The sequence below is a fragment of the Vulpes lagopus genome, chromosome 3 (assembly GCF_018345385.1).
Source record: "Vulpes lagopus strain Blue_001 chromosome 3, ASM1834538v1, whole genome shotgun sequence".
Lineage (NCBI taxonomy): Eukaryota > Metazoa > Chordata > Mammalia > Carnivora > Canidae > Vulpes > Vulpes lagopus.
This window is the reverse complement of record NC_054826.1, coordinates 97,873,656-97,893,918: the sequence shown is the minus strand read 5'-3', so window position 1 is coordinate 97,893,918 and position 20,263 is coordinate 97,873,656. Positions and strand designations below refer to the sequence as shown.

Below are 20,263 nucleotides of genomic sequence, written 5' to 3'. Positions count from 1 at the left end.
CCCACTGTCCACTCTGATCTGGCTCCTCCAGTCTGTCTTGGCTGCTGAGAGGCTCATCTGCTGCAGAAATATGGCAGCTGCCGCTTACTGTGCCCTGTGTTGGGTTGGCGACTTGCTATGTATCACCCTAGTTAACCTTCTCCACAACCCACAGCAACAGTAGGTACTGCTGTTGTCTTCCTGTGACAGATAGGGAAACTGAGGCTCAAAGAGCCTAAACAGCTGCCCAAAGCCACAGTTGTGGTGCAGGCAGGACTTGAACCCAGTTTAACCCCAGAGCCTCCACCCTTAGCCAGTAGCTGCTCAGCCTCACCAGCTGACCTGACCATACTGTTGTCCTGACCTATGTTTCATCGAATAATGGGATGTGTTATGTGAATAAATCTTCTTGTTACTCAGTGGGGATTACTTGGGAACTTGAGCCAAGTGTGTGTCCAGAGCAGTACGGAGAGGGCACCTCACAGGAGCAGACCCTGGGGGTGCATTGTCTGTAGATAATTCCTTAATAACTGAAAATCATAGGTTTGCTTTTTACAACTACTTGTGTTGGCAATTCTAAACAGCCCATCACTGCTCCTGGTGGGAAGGACACCCTCCGTGTCCCCACCCTGGTGCTGGTTTTAGAGCAAATGGGAAGTAGCTCACAACCTAAATAAGACAAGACAGCCTTAGATTTACATTTCTGGCACCTCCTCCATCTTCTCTTAAATGGCCTTTTTGGGGAGATTTTGCCTCTCCTCAGAGCCCTCTTCCTCCTTCCTTAAATTCTCCTAACTTTTCTCTTTTCTCAGTTTCAGACACATTCACTATGAGTTTTTCATCAATAAATTAATTTTTTCAATTAATACAATTAATTGGATATCATGCTGAGATTTTTTTGTAAACAAAATACAGAAAAGTAAGAAAAAGAAATATTTTTGCCTAAGTGAAGTGCCACCATGTGAAGACATCACCCCAAAGGAATGTTTGAATAGAACTGAGAAGTTTGTGGTTGGCTTAATAGTGTGTTTTATATATAGATGTTTTCCTTATATAGCCAAATCTCATTGTATTCTTCTATGTAAATTCTTTTTATTTCTTAGCTTCAAATTTCACTAGGGGCTGAAAATATTTTAATATCTTCTGATTTGTGTATGCTTTCTTTTGACAAGTAAAGCTCATTAATGTAGAGAGGATTTATTTTGGTATATGGTGTAAGGTAAAGAACTAAATTGATCTTTATAGTGAGAAACAAATCAATTGTCCCAACTGTATTCATGGAATATTTTTTATCCCCTCCATTGACTCACAGGCCTGGCCTTTTTTGTAGAATAGCATCCACTTCTGGTCTGCCAACTCCATTTCCCTGTTCTGTCTTTCTCATGTCGCTAACACACTGTTTTAGTGATTGTAACTTACTCACGCTTCAGTGGCTAATAAGACTACATCCATGAGAACCATGTCACTTCCTCAAAAATTTTATTATTGTTTTGGTCGATTGTTTCACATAAATGTTAGAATAAGTTGGGCAAGTTCTGAAGGAAACACCTGTGAGTACTTTTTAATTTGGAATTGCATGAAACCTATAAGGCAACTGACCAAACAAATCATGGCTCCTGTTTTATATCCCTCTGTAACCTTGGGAGTATTCTTCTAAAGACCATGTGAATATCTCACAAGATGTTTTCCTCTAAATCTTATTTTTATTATTAATATGCAACATTATTTTTTGAACATTCATTTTTTTATAATTTTAACTGGAAAATATTGTATATATTCTGGCCAAATGGTAGGTTATATGCATGTTTACCTCCTCTCTCTACCAAACACTACTAAAATGACAACAAAGGGAATTTTTTAAGACAAAATCCACAAGGACCAAAAACACGTGAGCCTTGTGGTCAAAAACGGTATTTGGAAAGCTGAAAACACAAACTAATGCATCTGGCCTAGGAGACTAGGGGAGCTTAGCCCCAAACCAGCAGTGGGGAGATCCAGAAGAAAGGAGATTTTTACATGCAAAACCTCTTGATGGTTAAGGAAAGGCTACCCAAACCCCTGCCAGTGGGAGTGAAAGGATGTCAGAAAACTTAGAGGACCAGGTGAGAATCTATTTAAGAAGCAAGGAAACCTCTATGCCTCCTCCCCAATCAGCAGAGACTAGAGATTTGTTTTCCAGAAAGTATAGACCAGAGGGACTCTGGGATAGTACCCTAAGCATACCTGGGGGCAAGGGTTTGCTCAGTCCTTAAAACTAGAGACTTGTTGAACTGATGAGACTCAAGGCCTTGCCCCCGCTTAGATGCCTCCCAGAACTCTGACAACCCAGCTGATATCCCCCACCCCATCAAAGGCAAGAAATCAGGAGATTCTTCTCTGGGAAATCTATCTGATGGACCCCAAAAAGAATCTAGAAATCCTAACAGATCCTACCACCCACTAGCTGACCAGCACTTTCTCCCAAACCACACACACAGCCTCCACTCAGCGTGGCTTTCTGCACACTGGACACCAGGGAGGCAAGGAGATGGGATCTGACCTCCTGTGGAATCCCCTAGCTCTGACAATTGACCCTCACCTCTGCTGTGCCTGGGATGCCTGAGGCTAAAGATGCCATTTTAAACTATTATTCCATTAAACATTTAAGGAATCCTTCCCCCGTGAAACACAGCAAAACAAATGGGGGGTGTTACTGAGAGGGGCTATCTGGAAGAAACCAAACAATGGAGGGAGAATAAAACTCAGATAACTACCATCTTCAGAAAGTTAAGAGAGTGCAAGCATAGAGCAACAGAGGGAGCTTTGCAAACAAAACTCTTGGGAATTTAAACTATAATGGCAAAAATGGAAAACTCAGTAAAAGGATTGCGAGATCAACTTGACAGAAATGACTCCGAAGACAGACAGAGTCACATATCCGGAAGCTGTAATGGGTTGGATAGCAGCCGCCCAAAGTCATGTCCACATCCCAGCTCCCAGAACCTGGGACTGTTACCTTACATGGTAACAGATGTGACTCAGTGAGGACTTCTGAGGTGAGGTCATTTGGGATTTGCTGGGTGGGCTCTAAAAGCAAATGTGAGTCTCTTTCTAAGAGGAAGTCAGAGGCAGACTTGCCACAGAAGAGAAGGCTGCCACAGAGCAGAGACTGTGTTGCAGCCTCCAGAAGCCAGAGGAAGCAGGGAACAGAGTTTCTCTCCCCCAGAGCCTCCCAAGGGTGTGTGGCTCTAGTAACACCTTGCTCTCCAAACTCTGGCCTCCAGGAATATGAGAGACTAAACTTCTGTTGTTTTAAGTCACCCAGTTTGTGGTCATTTCTTACAGCAGCCATAGGAAAGTCACATAGAAACTGTAAGATAAGAAAAATTGAGGACTGGTTCAAGAGCTCCACCCTTGGAAAAATGGGAGTTCCAGAAACAGAGAAGAAAGAAGGCTGTGGGAAGAACACATGGATGAAATAACTCTAGAAACTTTCCAAAACAAAGGAGCCAGAGAAATGGGTAAAAATAAATAGACCTACCTCAGGACACTGCAACATGAAATTTCAAAATGTCAAGGACAAAATGATGATCCAGAAAATTTCCAAGGAGGACAAAACAGGCCACAAGAGATTTCAGGAATCAGAATGGCTTGGCGGTCTCCATGGCAACAAAGTAAGCTAGAAGACAACAGTTGAATGCCTTGAAATTCTAAGAGAAAATTCTTTCATTCATTCATTCAACAAATATTGATTAAATACCTACTCTGTGTCAGGTGCTAATATGGATACTGGGAAACAGCAGGAAAGAAAAAAAAGCAAAATATGTCCTCAACAATGCCACTTGCACATAAGTGTGGAAAGAAGACGGAAGAGAAAAGCTAACAAATTAATTCTATGTCAAATGGTGGTGAAAAGAGAAAAGGAGGGAAATGGAGTAGAATCTGTGGGATAAAAGTTGCTAGGGGTGCCACGCTATTCAGCTGGAACAGAAAAGGCCCCAGAGATATTAGTCAGAGCCAGGAGGAAGTACTCACTTGAACAGGGTGATCGAGGAGAGTTTTGAGTAGAGCACAAGGCAGGGAAACCAGTCAGGGATGAGAGACACCTGGGACCATGCCCAGGCCTGAGGAGGAGGGTAGAAAGAAGGCACTGGGGACCAGCAAGGAGCTGTAGCCTCTGGGGAGATAGAGTCAACATGTCTGAGATGGTTAGTTCTATTTTTTTAATTAAATGTATTTATTTATTCATTCATTTATTCATGAGAGACAGAGAGAGGCAGAGACATAGGCAGAGGGAGAAGCAGGCCCCCCACAGGGGGCCTGATGTGGGACTCCCTCCCAGGACCCCGGGATCATGACATGAGCCAAAGACAGACACTCAACCACTGAGCCACCCAGGTGTCCCTGAGATGGTTAGTTTTAGGTGTCAGCTTGACTACACTAAGGGATGCCCAGATAGATGGTAAGACATTCTTTCTGGATGTGTCTGAGAAGGTATTTCCAGAAAGGTTTAGCAGTGGGTGGGCAACATCTTAACCCTTCAGGGCCTGAAAAGAACAAAGAAGTAGAGGATACGCAGGGACCTCCATTTTTCCTGCCCTCAGACTTTGGAGCTTCTGGTTCTCGGGTTTAGAATCACAATGAGATTTATATAAATGGTCCCCTTGGTTCTCAGACCTATTGGTCTGGCTGGAAATTACACCACCAGCTTTTCTGGGCCTCCTGTTACAGAGAGCAAACTATGGCTTCTCAACTACCATAATCACATGAACCAATTCCTCAAAACCCTACATCTCTTTCTATATCCCACTGGTTCTATGTCTCGGAGAACCCAGACTAATACAAGACCCAGTGGAGAGGGGGACAAGGGCTATGCTATAACCCACCCTCCTCTCGCCATCTATCTCCTTTTTTTAAAAGATTTTTAAAATTTGAGAGAGAGAGAGATTGGGAGCACAGGTGGTGGGGAGGGACAGAGGGAGAAGGAGAAGTAGATTCCTCGCTGAGCAGGGAACCCGAAGATGCTGATGCAGGGCTCAATCCCAGGACCCTGGGATCATAACCTGAGCCAAAGGCAGAAGCTTAAATGACTGAGCCACCCAGGCAACCCCCCTCTCCCTATCTCCTGATGGTGACTCCCACTGGCCACTGAATAGGAATCAGTGAGTGAGACAGCCCATGAATGGAGTCTACCAAAACCAGCCTCCAAAGGCACAAAGCAGGTTGAGAAGAGTTGGGGAGTGGATCTAAGAGAAGCCAGCAGAGAAATCCAGCCTAGGCACAGATCTGTAGGAAGTGAGGAAGAGGTCTGCAGAAGAATGTTCCAGTCAAGAGAGATCAACATGGGCAGAGGCCATGAGGTGGGACAAGTATGGCTGAAGCAGCTGAAGAGGCTGATGGTGGCTGGAGGTGAGATCAGAACAGGCAGTGAGGGAAGGTCCTGTGTAGCTCTGAAAGCCAAGAAAAGAACTTTTACTCAGTGCAATGAGTCTAGTGAGGGTTTCCTGCTGTGCTCTGATGTGCATTGTACAAATGTCCCTCCAGCTGTTATATGGAGAATAAGACTGTAAAGATGAACAAGGTCACAAGCAGGGACACCATTGAAAGATGATGTGCTTTGAATAGGGTGACAACAAGGGCAGATGGAATGCTGGTTATATTTTGAAGACTAAGCAGACAGGATTCGCAGATGATGGGATGTGGGAATAAGAAAGAGAAGAAGCAAGAGTGACTCTAAGGCTTTGGGCCTGAGCATCTTAAAGGATGGTGCTGCTATTTATAAGGGGGATGTTGGGGAGGAATAGGCTTGGGAGAAAATCAAGAGTTCTGCTCTGGACATCTGAAATTTGAGATATTACAAGACAAAACAAATGGAGGCATGAGTAGGCAGTAAGATACAGGAATTTACTGCACAGGGATACAGGTGGCTGAATATGTAAATTTGGGCAAGATTGGCATGTCACTGGTAGTTAATGCCATGGCACTGGATAAATTACCTGGGAAGTGAGTGTAGATAGAGAGGGGGTCCTAGGACAGAACTAAGGAGGTCTCATGAGTGTTACAGTTTGGGAAAAGGAGGAATCAATAAGAAGACAGAAGTTGCTGCTAATGAGGCAAGAAAAGAACAAAGAGAGAATGGTGTCCTAGATGCCAAGGGAAGAACCTATCTCATGAAACAAACATTGAGTGTTGGACTGCTGAGTAAAATGGAGAAAATGGGTGTGTGAGAGATCCAAATCCTCGATTTCAATGGTAGGAAGTAAATAAACACTACTTAAGACAAGTCAAGCAACAGCAATATATGCATGTGATTTCAAAATATAAGGTTGGGACGCCTGGGTGGCTCAGTGGTTAAGCATCTAATTTTGGCTCTGGTCATGATCTTGGGGTCCTGGAATTGAGTCCCACATCAGGGTCCCCACGAGAAGCCTGCTTCTCCCTCTGCCTATGTCTCTGCCTCTCTCTCTGTGTCTCTCATGAATAAATCAATAAAACCTCTAAAAAAGAAATACAGGGTTAATGTCAGAAGATATAGCTAAAGGTGGGCTTATGCAGGGGACTGCTGTTTTTACAAACTGTTTGGAATTTGTGGATTCTTTAAATTATGTGCCTGGGTGGCATCTGATTGTAGCCTGGGTGGTGCAGTTGGTTAAGCGTCTGACTTGGTTTTTGGCTCAGGCCCTGATCTCAGAATCCTGAGATGAAGCCCAGGTTCTGCTCCACAATCAGTGGGGAGTCTGCTTGAGATTCTCTCCCTCTTTTTTCCTCTGCCTCCTGCCCCTGGTGCTCTCTCAAATAAATAAATCTTTTTAAAAAATAAACTTGTGCCTATACAAGTTTAATAAATGTTAAATTTTGAAACTAATAAAGGTACTGGTAATACTTGCACATCATTAAAAAAAATGATCAAACAATACAGAAGAGAGTCAAATGAAAAGTATATTCCTCCCTCTGCACCTTAACTAACTCCCCAGCCACTATTTTCTGCAGAAATGTTCTAACAGATATAGATACATAACACAAATAGAATCAAACTGCATACTATTCTGCTTAACAACTTGTTTTTATTTCACGTACCACAAGTATCTTTCTATTTCAGTACATATAAGCTCCATCTTTTTAAAAAAAAAGGCTGCAGGGTGTACCACGGCAGCAATATATCATGAACTGCTTACTCAGTTGGCTGTTTAAAGACATTTAAGTTGTTGCCACATTACAAACAAAGCTGCAAAGAACACCCCTAAAAAACATAGGCCTTTGAATACTTGCTCAGCATTTCCACAGGATAAATTCCTAGCACTGAAATCATTGGGTCAAAGGGTATGCCTGGGTATTTCACATTTTACAAATGCATTCCCAGAGGTTGTGCCAATTTACCCTTGCATTGTGCCACGCCAATACTGGGTATGTTCCTCCACTCAGATCAGTAAAAAACACTGGCTTTTGTCATTTCAACTTGCATTAAAAAAAAAAGATATGAACGGTTATTAGCATCAGGATTATGTCATCATTTTATGAAATGAATTAGAATTGCATCATTTTCCATACTTCTCTGTGTTCTAGAATATATCTGGGAATTAATCGTTCCTTAAATTTTCACAATAATTTACCCATAATACCTCCTGAGCTTGGAATCCTTATTGATAGGTAGTTCTTTAATAGAATTCTCACTTTTTTTTCAAGTTAATTTTTAGCAGAATCTACTCTGGATGTGGGGCTCAAACTCATGACCCCAAAATCAAGAGTCTCATGCTATTTGATTGACCTAGCCAGGTACCCCTAGAGTTCTTACTTTTTTGTTTACCTATCACTGAAAGTGTACTACTTCTTAACTCCATTTTCAAAAATATTTACTTCAGAAAATCATCCAATTCAGAGTCTTTAAAATTTATCAATCTATAATTGAGCACATACTCACAAATGATTTCAAGAGACTCTTGTTAGGTTTGCAAGAGTCTTGTCTCTTTTCTTGTTTCTTGTTTTTTTGTTTGTTTTTCCCCTAAATAACCAGTTCCTGCATTTATTTCTGTTTTCTTGTTTCCTGATAAATTTATTCCTACGTAGGTTTCATTACATTTATCTTCTGAGGTTTTTTTAGGGCTGGATTCTTTCTGGTTTGGATACTTTTTCTAAGGAATTGGATATTCAGTTCGTTTTACAAATTTCTTCTTGTTTGAAATAATAAAAGCACTTAATACTATGAACTTGGCTTAGAATGTGGCTTTGGTCATATTCTAGGATGTTTTAATAAAAATATGTGTTCCTCTGGTTTTTATTTCTCTAAATAACATGTTATAGACATTTCTTTAAGGCTTTAAAATTTTTATCTCAATTAAAAAATGTTATTATTCCTTTCTAATGAGGGTCGACAAAATTTGGTCCACCCTAACCCGAAGATTTTATTATAGTTGAATTTTTTCCTGTGGCTTTGTATTCTATCAGTGCATTAAATATCTATAATGGTAAAATCTTTTTGTAGTAAGTAAAGTTCAATATATATTAATTTAATCTTAAAAACATATTTCTAATAAATACTAGGTGCTCCACAGATGTTTTCTCACTTATTAAAACAACCCAGAAATGACAAATACCATTTGGTTCCACTTATAAGAGTTTCCTAGAGCAGTCAAATTCATAAAGACAGAAAACAGACCAGTAAGTGCCAAGGGCTAGGGGAGGAGGTGCATAGTGACTGTTTAATGGGCACAGAGTTTCAGTCTGAGAAAATGAAAAAGTTCTGGATAAGGATACTGGTGATGCTTGCACAACAATCTGAATATACATAATGCCACTGAATATATATACTTAAATGTGGTTAAAACAGTACATTTTGTGTTACCTATAGTTTACCATAGGTAAATGAAAAATGAAAATGAAATGAAAAATGAAAATTAAAAATGTTTTTTATAACCCTGTGATTTAATGATCCCTATTTGTTGGCAATGAAATGAGGTTCTGAGGTCACACCACTTAATCAGAGGTAGAGTCAGGATTAAGTTGGGTGATGTGGATTCATTACCCCCTCCCTGTGTGAGAGCTTCAGAGAGTTGCTCCACATCCTCAATATTCCCCAAACTGGGAACACAATGTGACAGTTTCATCCAAAACCTCCAGTCCTATAGGGGAGAATCTGCTAAATTCTCGTGTCTTCTCAGCTCCCAAGACAACCACCGAGGGCCCCACAAGCATTGCCCCCACCACGGCCGCCACCACCACCACTGGACTCAGTGTCATGGAGGGGAATAGGAGCTCAGCATCTTTACCCCTGAGTGTGGGAGCTGCTGTTGGGGCTGGTGCTGTGCTCATAATTGTAATTTTGGGACTGATCCTCTACCTCCGGTGGAAGAGAAGCAAAGGTAAGTGGTTCTGGGCCACCACCACCTCCCCCTCAAGCTTCCCAATTGTTTCTCAGAAGCACCTACATCAGAATGACCCTAGGTTATTCTGCATTTAAAAAATACAGATCCCACCTGGGCTTGAGGTCTGGGTTTGGGAATCTGCATTTTTTAAAGGTCTACTCAAGTGATATCTGTGTGATCAACTTCTAGAACCACTGCTCCAGACCAATCTCTCTCCACTGATCTGATCATTTTCTAGTTTTTGCATCCTGATTTAAACATTTCTCATCAATCTTTATCTTTTGGTGCATGGGGAGGGGAAGGTTTCTGGGAAGAGTAAGAAAAGAGCAGAGGGACAGAAAGTTGGCTCGGCTTAGCAAGCACTGGTTGAGGGACTATTTCCCAAGGTCTGGCTTGTAACTGGAGATAATAAATGTAAATAAAGCATAGGTCCTGCTTTCAAGGAACTCCATGGTGGAGGGAGTGACTGCCTCATATGGAAAGAGCTGTGGTAAGATGGAAGAAAGGAGGGGAATCAGGGAGGACTTCCCATAGGAAGCGACCCTACGAAAGTCTCAAAGAATATAAGAGAATTACCCAGGCAGATGGTGAGTGTGGTGAAGAGGTCACTGACTATGCAGGCACAGGAAATCGGTGTGGGAACTATAAGTAGCTCAGTGCTGTGGAGGCTGGAGATGGGAGAAGAGAACCTTGTAAGTAACACCCAGGAGCTTCTGATTCCAGAGGCAACATGAAGCAAGGAAACGACAATCTCAGCTTTACCTTGCAGACACATCAGTCTGCGGTGCAGGGGCGGGAGGTGGGCAGGTGGGGCCAGTCTAATGCGGTGGATGGAGGGAGAGAGCCAGACCCTGGAACAGCCAAAAAGGGAAAACAGTAAGACTTGGTAATTAGACTGGTGTAGAGCCGAGGGAGTGGGAAGAACTTGGGTGAATGAGTCCACGGTGAAACCATCAAGCAAATTAGAGAACACAGGAGGTCAAAGGCCATGTTTGGGGGAGAATGATGGTTCTTTAGTTTGGGATAGGTTAGAGTTGCCTGTGTGGCACCAGACTAGACATGTTCATCAGAAATTTGGATATATGCATCTATAGCTAAAACAGAGGACAGGGCTAGACACATTAATTAGTCACACCCCAACACCCTCCAGTAAGGATATGAAATTCCTCCAAGAAAATTTTCAATGAGAGGAGATTAGCCCTAACAGATATTAAAGCACAGAGGTGAAGAGCATAGAATCTAGACTGCCTGCAGTCAAATCCTGGCAGAGTAAACTCTGGTGCCATTGTAGTATGACTCTGTGCCTCAGCTCACTCATCTCATTCTAAAATGAGAATAATAATAATTGTACTTACCCTGGGGTTTGTCATGACAATTAAATGTAATACATTGAGAATAGATCCTGGCACAGAATAAGGACTATATGATGAGCATTAGCACTTATAATTATTAAGCTGCAATAATTAAAACAATTTGATACCATCATAGTCATACACAGATAAACCAATGGAACCAAAGAAAATACCCCAAATACAGACAGAAGGAAAACAGACCCAAATATAGATGAGAGTTCAGTGGGCTAGAAAGTAGCATTTCTCATCAACGGGAAGGTGAGTCATTCAATACACGGTGCCGGAACAGTTGAGCAGCCATTTGAGAAACTAATGTTATCTCATAACTTGCACCAAAATAAATTCCATGGAGATCAATCAAAGAGTTAAATGAAGGGGGAAAATAATCCCAGTACTGGAAGAAAGCATGTGAGACCATCTTATAACCATGGAGTGGACATGACCTCCCTAAGTATGACATAAAACCTGAAAGCCGTGAATAAAAATATTGATAAACTCAATACTATACAAATAGTTTTTCATTCCGCAGAGGAAAAATCACAGTGGTTGTCTCTAGAGTGAGGATGAGAGTCAGAGTTGAAGAGATGTGATAGTCACTGAGGAAACGGAAGGTGGAATTTAAGAACTCTGTAAAAGCATCGCTGCACAGGATCATATTTCCCCCAGCAGTATTCAACCATGCAGCTTTAGAAACTTCTAGAATCTGTTGGTTAGAAGTTATGTTCACCCGCTGGTGTCAGAGGCTAAAAGTAACAGAGCTTGAACAAGACAGAGTTTCTTGTTTCCCCTCATATAAAAGGATGAGGAGGCAGACAGCAGAGGCCACCGTCCTCAGGCACTCCAGCTTCTATCATCCTGCTCACTGCCCTGACTACTGGCTTCTATCCTGAAGGTTGCCTCCTGGTCCAAGATGGCTGCTCAGGCTCCAGCCATTATTTCTGAATCCAGGCAGGAAACAGGAGGGAGGAAGAAGAGACAAAAACCATGCTGCATCTGTCTGTCCTCCTTTTAAAGAATCTTCCTGAAAATCCTACCCACAACTTCCCCTTGAATCCTATTGGCTAGGATGTCATCAGATGTCCACATCTATCAGCAGGAGAGCACACTGCCACCCAAAACAAAGTCAAGGTTCTCTAACTAAGGAAGAAGAAATGAGTGGATATTGGGTAAGCAAATGGCATTCCCTGCCATAGGCCATATCCAGAATTAGAGATGTGTCAGCTAAGTGTGGCCTAAGGACAGGGGAACATGGAAGGTCAAGGAGCTAGTAAGAGGGCAGAAGTGGACAGTAGAGTGTCAGCAGGGAGCTTGGATAGTCTGAAAGAAAGTGGCTTATTAAGGGGCAAGAGTTCAGGGGCAGGGAGTCAAAGCACAGGTATAGCAAGCAGGATGGTGGTAAGAAAAAGCTGGAAGGAAACAAAGTTGTAGCATAAAGATGATGCTGGCATTTAATCTTTCAGAGTTCTCAGTCCCAGAGATATAAAAAAAAAAAAAAAGTCCAGGGTATGGCAGAGTGGAAGTCCCTGGAGTTTGGGGGACATAGAGTCCCATGTGTTCAGGAGGTTGTCTCCGGGGATGATAGGACCTCCTGGGATGGTGGTGGATGGTGGAGGGGATGTCTGTGAACCAGGGGCCAGTCCTTGGGAAATGCTGCAGAGAGACACAGGAGGATGAGGAGGGGAGAGGGCGGTGGGGAGACTGGTAGGATTCAGGTGGGGGAGGGTGGGGAGGAACAGGCTACAGTGCAGACCCAGGTCCCAGCCATGAGGTTCACAAAGCAGGAGGGAAACAGCTGCCGCTCAGGAAATCACAAAAAGCCAGTGTGTCAGGGCAGGAGGGTTCAGTGAGTCTCAGAAAAGGGTGGAAGGAGAGGGATCGGTGGGCAGGGCCTCAGCAGTGGAAGGAACAAGGTTGAGGGATGCTTGGGGAAGTCAAGGAAGGGGGAAGGAAGCAAAGGGAAAAGTCGACAAAGACAGACAGACAGACAGAGACAGAGAATAGGTGCAGGCAAGAGCTGTTCTCCTGATTTGGTGTTGAGGACACCAGAGGAAAGGGTTGAGCAGCCTCAGGGTGCCAGCAGGTGTCACTCTGAGTCCCAGGTGGGTCCAACAGAGCTGCTCCACTGCCCTGGTCTCTCGGGGTTGGTCTAGGGGTTGGTCTCAGAGCACACAGAGCAGGAAGGCAGGGAGGAGAGATGCCCTCCATGGATGGCACCCTGACACGCTGCTGTTCCTCTACAGGTCTACAGACTGCAGCCAGAACCGTAGCCAGGTGAGAGCTTGTCCTACTTGGGAAACAGGAAGTTCCTCATGGGAAAAGCACAGGGCACCTGTCACTGCTCTCCTCCTCCTCTCCCAGTGGGCGTCTCTCTCTCTTTTTTTTTTTTACATATACTTTACTTTTTTATATAAATTTATTTTTTATTGGTGTTCAATTTGCCAACATATAGAATAACACCCAGTGATCATCCCGTCAGGTGCCCACACCTCAGTGCCTGTCACCCAGTCACCCACCCCCGCCCCCGTCTACCTCCCCTTCCACCACCCCTAGTTCATTTACCACAGTTAGGAGTCTTTCATGTTCCATCTCTCCCTTTTTGATATTTCCCACTCATTTTTTCTCCCTTCCCCTTTATTCCCTTTCACTATTTTTTACATTCTCCAAATGAATGAGACCATATAATGTTTGTCCTTCTCGATTGACTTACTTCACTCAACATAATACCCTCCAGTTCCATCCACGTTGAAGCAAATGGTGGGTATTTGTCGTTTCTAATGGCTGAGTAATATTCCATTGTATACATGAACCACATCTTCTTTATCCATTCATCTTTCGATGGACCCCGAGGCTCCTTCCACAGTTTGGCTATTGTAGACATTGCTGCTAGAAACATCGGGGTGCAGGTGTCCCGGCATTTCATTGAATCTGTATCTTTGGGGTAAATCCCCAGCAGTGCAATTGCTGGGTCATAGGGTAGATCTATTTTTATTTTGTTTATCATTTTTTGTCTTAATATCTTTTATTTCATATCATATTTAGTATTTTTTATAATAAATTTATTTTTTATTGGTGTTCACTTTGCCAACATACAGCATAACACCCAGTGCTCATCCCGTCAAGTGCCCCCCTCAGTGCCCGTCACCCAGTCACCCCCACCCCCCGCCCTCCTCCCCTTCCACCACCCCTAGTTCGTTTCCCAGAGTTAGGAGTTTTTATGTTCTGTCTCCCGTCCTGATATTTCCCACACATTTCTTCTCCCTTCCCTTATATTCCCTTTCACTATTATTTATATTCCCCAAATGAATGAGACCATATAATGTTTGTCCTCCGATTGACTTACTTCACTCAGCATAATACCCTCCAGTTCCATCCACGTCGAAGCAAATGGTGGGTATTTGTCCTTTCTAATGGCTGAGGAATATTCCATTGTATACATGAACCACATCATCTTTATCCATTCATCTTTCGATGGACCCCGAGGCTCCTTCCACAGTTCGGCTATTGTAGACATTGCTGCTAGAAACATCGGGGTGTAGGTGTCCCGGCATTTCATTGCATCTGAATCTTTGGGGTAAATCCCCAGCAGTGCAATTGCTGGGTCATAGGGCAGATCTATTTTTAACTCTTTGAGGAACCTCCACACAGTTTTCCAGGGTGGCTGCACCAGTTCACATTCCCACCAACAGTGCAAGAGGGTTCCCCTTTCTCCGCATCCTCTCCAACATTTGTGGTTTCCTGCTTTGTTAATTTTCCCGATTCTCACCGGTGTGAGGTGGTATCTCGTTGTTTTGATTTGTATTTCCCTGATGGCAAGTGATGCGGAGCATTTCCTCATGTGCTTGTTGGCCATGTCTATGTCTTCCTCTGTGAGATTTCTGTGCATGTCTTTTGCCCATTTCATGGTTGGATTGTTTGTTTCTTTGCTGTTGAGTTTAATAAGTTCTTTATAGATCTTCGAAACTAGCCCTTTATCTTATACGTCATTTGCAAGTATCCAGTGTGTGTCTCTTTTTTCAGAGCCACTTCCCTCCTTAGCTCCTGGCCTCCCTCCCTCCCTCCCTCTCTCTGGAGGTTTCTTCCTCTTTACCTTCCCACCTCCCCTTCTCTCCAGTCCATCTTCTCAACTTCTTTCTTTCTCTCCAACTCCCCCCCCTCCCTTCTCACCTGGGAACCCACCAGAAGACCTGAGATGGGTGGAGCTGGTGTTCATTCTCCAGTCTGTACCAATACCATGCAGCAGACAGGACTTCACCCTTTCCATGGCTCTTCCAAGAAGGCTGCTTCTCCAGGACCATCCGCCTTCAATGGGCCCTCGGGATCTCTACTGGCTACACTGCAAACTGCCTCTCAAACTTCCAGGAGACGCCCTGAGAGTCTCAAACCATAGCTCATCTGAGACTGTCAGGGGGTCACAGAGGCCCCACACAGAGAACCAGCCCCACACAGGCTTCTTCTGCACAGCCTCTAACACACTTCCCACCTTTTTCTTCCTATACAGGGGATCCCTCCAAAATACTGAGGAGAAGTATGAGAACATTGGGATTAAAAGTAAGTTCTTGGGACACCTGGGTGGCTCAGCGTATGGGCATCTACCTTTGGCTCAGGGCATGATTCCAGGGTCCCGGGATCAAGTCCCACATCGGGCTCCGTGAAAGGAGCCCACTTCTCCCTCTGCCTGTGTCTCTGCTTCTCTCTCTGTCTCTCATGAATAAATAAATAAAATATTTTTTTAAAAAGTAAGTTCTTAACACTGTCACTCCCTGCTGTCCATCTTGGCCTGTCCTTCCCCATACACTCCCTGCTCAAACACGTGCCCCACCCATCCCTCCTGCCTGACCCTGGTCCTGACTCAGCAGATGACCTCACTGCTGGAGGCCTCTGCCCATTTCTCTACCCTGGCCAGCATGCCACCTGACACCGACACACACACACACATCTTGGTTTTTTTCTAGGACAACAAACAGACCCCAAGCTGGACCCCAAGGTAAGCAGCTCAAGCTAGAGATTTAAGGAATCTAGAGAAGTTTGGAGAAGGTGGGGTGGAGGGAAGAGAGGGACTGTGGTCACTTAAGTGTGGAGCACCTAGGTGTGGGATTACTCCCTAAGGTGGGGACAGCTTCCCTTCCACTGTCTCACCCCCTTCTGCCTTCTCCACCAGGATGAAGCCCAGGATAACGGCGGCATCCTCTATGCCTCCCTTACCCTCTCCAGTACCTCCTCACCAGCAGCACATCCCACCCTTCCCAAGAAGAGCCCCCAGGAGGAGACCCTATACTCTATCCTAAAGGCCTAATGGGTGGGATTGAAGGATAACCTCCTTAGACTAAGCTGCAGAGCGGGTCACAGCTTCTGATAACAACTCTGGCCAGACACAGAAGACTCAGAAGTCAGGGGGTGTGGAAGGCCACCAAGGACTGCAGAGAAACAGAGCCATCTGCTCCAGTGCCCTCTCTACCTTCCCAGCCCTGCCCACTAGAATAAAAGTACCCGTTGAATTTGCCCAAAAGCATCTAAGGAAAAAACTGATAGCACCTTCAACTTCTGTCTTTTGCCTCTTGCCAAAAATGAACTATAATAAACAGCTCCCACCCCAGATCCCTCCTCCAGCACTGGAGTTCCGTGACTGCCTCCAGGCAGGGAACAATAAACCCCAAATGCTAGTAGCCAGCCCAGAAGCCAGGGTCTGCCCCCCCCCCCATCTACCCATTCTACTTCCCCTACCATCAGAACCAGCATGTACCGTGTGAAGTGCACCACCTCATTTAAGCATCTCCAACCACCTGACCCTGGACTGGTCACAGTCACCTGAGGCGTGAAGAGATCTATAAGTTAGTGCTTTTCTCAAAGCCACACACCTATTAAGGCTGAGCCCGGGTCTGAACCCAGACCTGCCCATCTTGACAGCCTCCTCCCAGAACTCGGGTGTCCCTGCCTTCCCAGATTGCTATACTGTGCAGGACTCCCACAGAAACAGGGATGCACCACAGGGAGCGGAGCAGAGGGAGGAAAGCCAAAGGAGAGCATGTAGTTAGAGACAAACTACTTAAAGCAGTAACCTGTTTATTAACACATAAACTGCACAGCTGTGACTGTGGCCGATCAACAAACCCCACATGTAGCAGCTTCTCAGGGACCCTCTGAGGGGCTTTCTCTGCTGCTCACAGGGAAGGGGGTGAGAGAGCAGCAGGGAGGCAGGAGCACACAGCTAAGCTATTCCTCGAAGAAGGCCAAAGTGAACTCCCCGGGGTCGTCTCCACACTGCGGCTCCTCCAGCTGCTCTGGCTCTTTTCCAACATCTTCCAGGATTTGCTCCAGATCCAGGTCACCGAAGGCTTCATCGTCAGGAGGGACACTTCCAGCTTCCTGACGACACTTCCAGCCTTCTGTCCCCGTCACAGGACAAACCCCGAGATGAGCTGGTGGGGTCAGGCCCTTTGGTGCCATCCTAGCTTCTTTGTCCTCAGACAAGCTGATTACTGAGTCTTTGCTTTGGGGAGCTCTAAATTTTTTCTTAGGACCTGCATGAAAAAGTGATATAACGGAGAGTCCTAATAGGCCATCTGGCCTTACCTTTTACAAGTTAAAATCCTAAATTCCCATTTCCAAAAACATCTCTGGGGAAGATGATTTTTCTCAATAGAAATAAAATAGGCTTCGGAGTTAGAAAGACCTGGATCCAAGCCATGGATAGCCATATGCTAGTCATGGGTCTTGAGCAAATTTTAAACCCTTTGACCCTTAGTCCCCTTATCTCTAAAATGGCAAATGTCCAGTCATAGAGATATTAAAAGAATTAAAGGGAACCAGCAAGGAGGCTCTATCTAGCCAGCCCATAGTAATACTCATTATTTTTTTAATATTTTATTTATTTATTCATGAGAGACACAGGCTGAGAGAGAGAGGCAGAGACACAGGCAGAGGGAGAAGCAGGCTCCATGCAGGGAGCCCGATGTGGGACTTGATCCCGGGACTCCAGGATCACACCCTAGATCGAAGGCAGGCACTAAACTGCTGAGCCACCCAGGGATCCCCCATAGTAATACTCATTAGATGTCAGTTCCCTGTTCCTCACCATTCTCCTGTCCTTGGATCAAATCAAATAAAAAACCATTATGTTCTTATAGTGTGTGCTATACTCTACAATCTGAGATGCCTAATTTTTGTTCTTTTTAAAAAGAATGAGAAGCTTTAAAGTTAAGAAATGATCCAGGGAAGGGAGATACAGGCTTAAGCCTCATTTCCCATAGTTTTGCCTTACCTGGTTGGTCAGGCTCTGATTTCCCATGTCCTCCTTCTCTCCTTCCCATTATGAGTACAGGAGGAGCTGCAGATTCATTTCCCAGAGATCTCTTCAGTGTCTTCCTTTGCAGGGTCCCATCTTGTCCATCTGCTAGGCCTGTATCATCCCCACCCCCCCATATGTAGAACATTTGTTTATTTCTCTAAATGACAGCTCAACAAAGGTCCATGGATTCCCCACAGTTAGACTCTGCCCTACATCCTCTGCTCATCCTCAATCTAGTGAGTTCTCTTGGTTTCTTCCTTCCCTTTTCCCAAATATTTCACTCCCTCTCTTTCTCCCTCCCTCCCTCCCTCCCTCTTTTTTTGTTTTTATTTAATTTAATTTTATTTTTTTGGTCCTGGATCTTCTTCTGATTATATTTTTCCTCATAGCCTGTCTTCTCCAGGAAGTCATCTTTCTTAGCTAAGAATTTAAGATATTCATTCCACCTTTAATCTAAGATTTTATAACCAGAACACAGAAGTGAGCAGGCTATTGCTTCCCTCATGACACTAGTAGGAACCTTAACCATTTTTAAATATTTTAGAGCTGCGATAGCCAATAAGATCCAGTGACCTGTAGACCCCACCCACTGTTTGCTTCTGCCCTGCAGAATGGTAGCCCATACCTATTCCCAGCTGGCTTGCTTACCTCTTGCCTTGGGTTTTTTTGTCTGAATTCTGGCTGGCTTGGGACTGGGCAAAGTCGGGTCCTGAGAATGGGAGAGAAAAATAAAAAAATATAAATGAAGTCACATAATTGTGTTTTTTTAATAGGGTGGGATGCTACAGAAATGATAAGTGGAGTTAGGGAATCAAACTGGGTTTCATGAGCCTGATACTGTTTAAATCAATAACAACAAAGATGAAACTGTCCATCTTTTCCATCCTGTTTGGTATTAGTCAGTAGAAGGCTCTATGTACAAGAGAAGGAAATAAAGTTAGGCCATGAACATGATAAAAACTGGTAAATTAAAAACCAAACCAATAACCAGACTCTTAGTGTTGATCACTTCATCCTATATACCTGAAACTTATATAATGTTATAGACCAATTTCGCCTCAATAAAAAATAATTAAAAGAAAAAGTTTAAAAATCTATATTTCAGGACTTTCAGTTTCTGGTTCTACTTTTAAGGGATTTGGAAGTCACTACACTATTCTAACAACAAACAAAAAAACTGAACATACCAAAAAATGAACAACTCTTTTTGTATTGATACAAGAGGTGAGGACACAGGGCCACCAACCTACTGTCCTCAAAACTGAAGGGGCAGAGAAGCAAATACAGGTAGTCATAGCTTACCGGAGCACAGACTCACAAGCAGAAGAACCAGCAGGTCTCACAAGAACCAATTCCAGGGCAGGAAAACCTCAACAGTACTAAATTGTTCAGTGCAGACAAGTCTAAGAATTAAAAACTCCAGTGGAGCCCAGTCTTATAGGAGCTCCCAGACTTTTGTGAGCTTGACCTCCAGGAGGTCTCAAACCTCTGCTCAGGTTCTCACAATAAGTATCAGAGAAAAATCTCCATGTTTCCATCAGGAGGAGGGCAAAGGAACCATTTTGAAATATACCAGAGCACTCTGTCCTGAAAAAGGCCTGCTCTCAAAAGAAACTAGTTAACCAGAGCCTAATCTACTGGGATATTCAGAGCCTGACTATCCCGAGGGAAGAGAAATATTTAACCCCAGCCCACTCTAGCCATCTTGTCCCACCTAATGGGGGGAGAAAACACTAAGAAATACTGAGAAGTTCACAGTCTGGAGTAGGCTATTCATCAAAGACATGAGATATAGGATTACCTGGCTGGTTCAGTCAGAAGAGGGTACAACTCTTGATCTCAGGGTTGTGAGTTTGAGCCCCGTGTTGGGTATAGAGATTACTTAAATAAGTAAAAAAAAATTTTAAAGAAAACAGACATGAGATCTAATAGTAGAATTAGAGAACACATACCCTTCCCTAGCCCTTACTACCACATTACTAAAGGCAAATTCAGAAATCGGCATCTGGATGGCTCAGGTGGTTCAGTGTCTGACTCTTAATTTCAGCTCAGGTCATGATTCAGGATTGTGGGATCAAGCCCAAGTCAGTCTTCATGCTCAGTGAGGAGTCTGCTTAAGATTCTCTCTCTCTGCCCCTGCCCCTCCCCCCATTCATGTTCTCTCTCCTCCCCACCCCAAAATAAATAAGTAAATCTTAAAAAAATAAAAATAAAGGCAAAATTTCAATTTTACCTGATACACTGTGTCTGGCAATCAAGAAAAAAACCACAAGGCATATCAAAAGGCAAAAAACACAATCTGAACAAAT

At 43.9% G+C, this 20,263-nt stretch overlaps 2 protein-coding genes across 12 annotated transcripts in view; one reads left to right on the top strand and one right to left on the bottom strand.

Moving 5' to 3' along the window:
- The first annotated feature begins 3,515 nt into the window (after positions 1-3,515).
- PILRA (paired immunoglobin like type 2 receptor alpha) lies at positions 3,516-16,262 on the top strand. The gene is made up of 7 exons (XM_041748515.1): positions 3,516-3,632; positions 5,115-5,367; positions 9,114-9,314; positions 12,910-12,940; positions 15,168-15,217; positions 15,622-15,653; positions 15,828-16,262. The coding sequence occupies exons 1-7, from the start codon at positions 3,516-3,518 to the stop codon at positions 15,960-15,962; spliced, it is 819 nt and encodes a 272-aa protein (XP_041604449.1). The 3' UTR covers positions 15,963-16,262.
- A 450-nt stretch (positions 16,263-16,712) lies between these two features.
- ZCWPW1 (zinc finger CW-type and PWWP domain containing 1) overlaps positions 16,713-20,263 on the bottom strand; it is a 30,969-nt gene continuing 27,418 nt past the window's right edge. For all 11 annotated transcript variants that reach the window (XM_041748295.1, XM_041748294.1, XM_041748293.1 and 8 more), the window contains 3 exons: positions 18,603-18,663; positions 17,928-18,065; positions 16,713-17,187 (listed from right to left, as the gene is read on the bottom strand). In XM_041748295.1, the coding sequence (XP_041604229.1) occupies positions 16,880-17,187; positions 17,928-18,065; positions 18,603-18,663 (507 nt within the window). In that variant the 3' untranslated portion in view covers positions 16,713-16,879. The remainder of the gene's footprint in view (positions 17,188-17,927; positions 18,066-18,602; positions 18,664-20,263) is intronic.

Bases quoted from the DNA above. Each gene is read 5' to 3' on its own strand.
- PILRA (XM_041748515.1), top strand. From the start codon at position 3,516: ATGAAATTTCAAAATGTCAAGGACAAAATGATGATCCAGAAAATTTCC. The intron at 5,368-9,113 runs GTGAGATCAGAA...GTGTCTTCTCAG, and splicing joins GAGGCTGATGGTGGCTGGAG to CTCCCAAGACAACCACCGAG. The intron at 15,218-15,621 runs GTAAGTTCTTGG...GTTTTTTTCTAG, and splicing joins TGAGAACATTGGGATTAAAA to GACAACAAACAGACCCCAAG.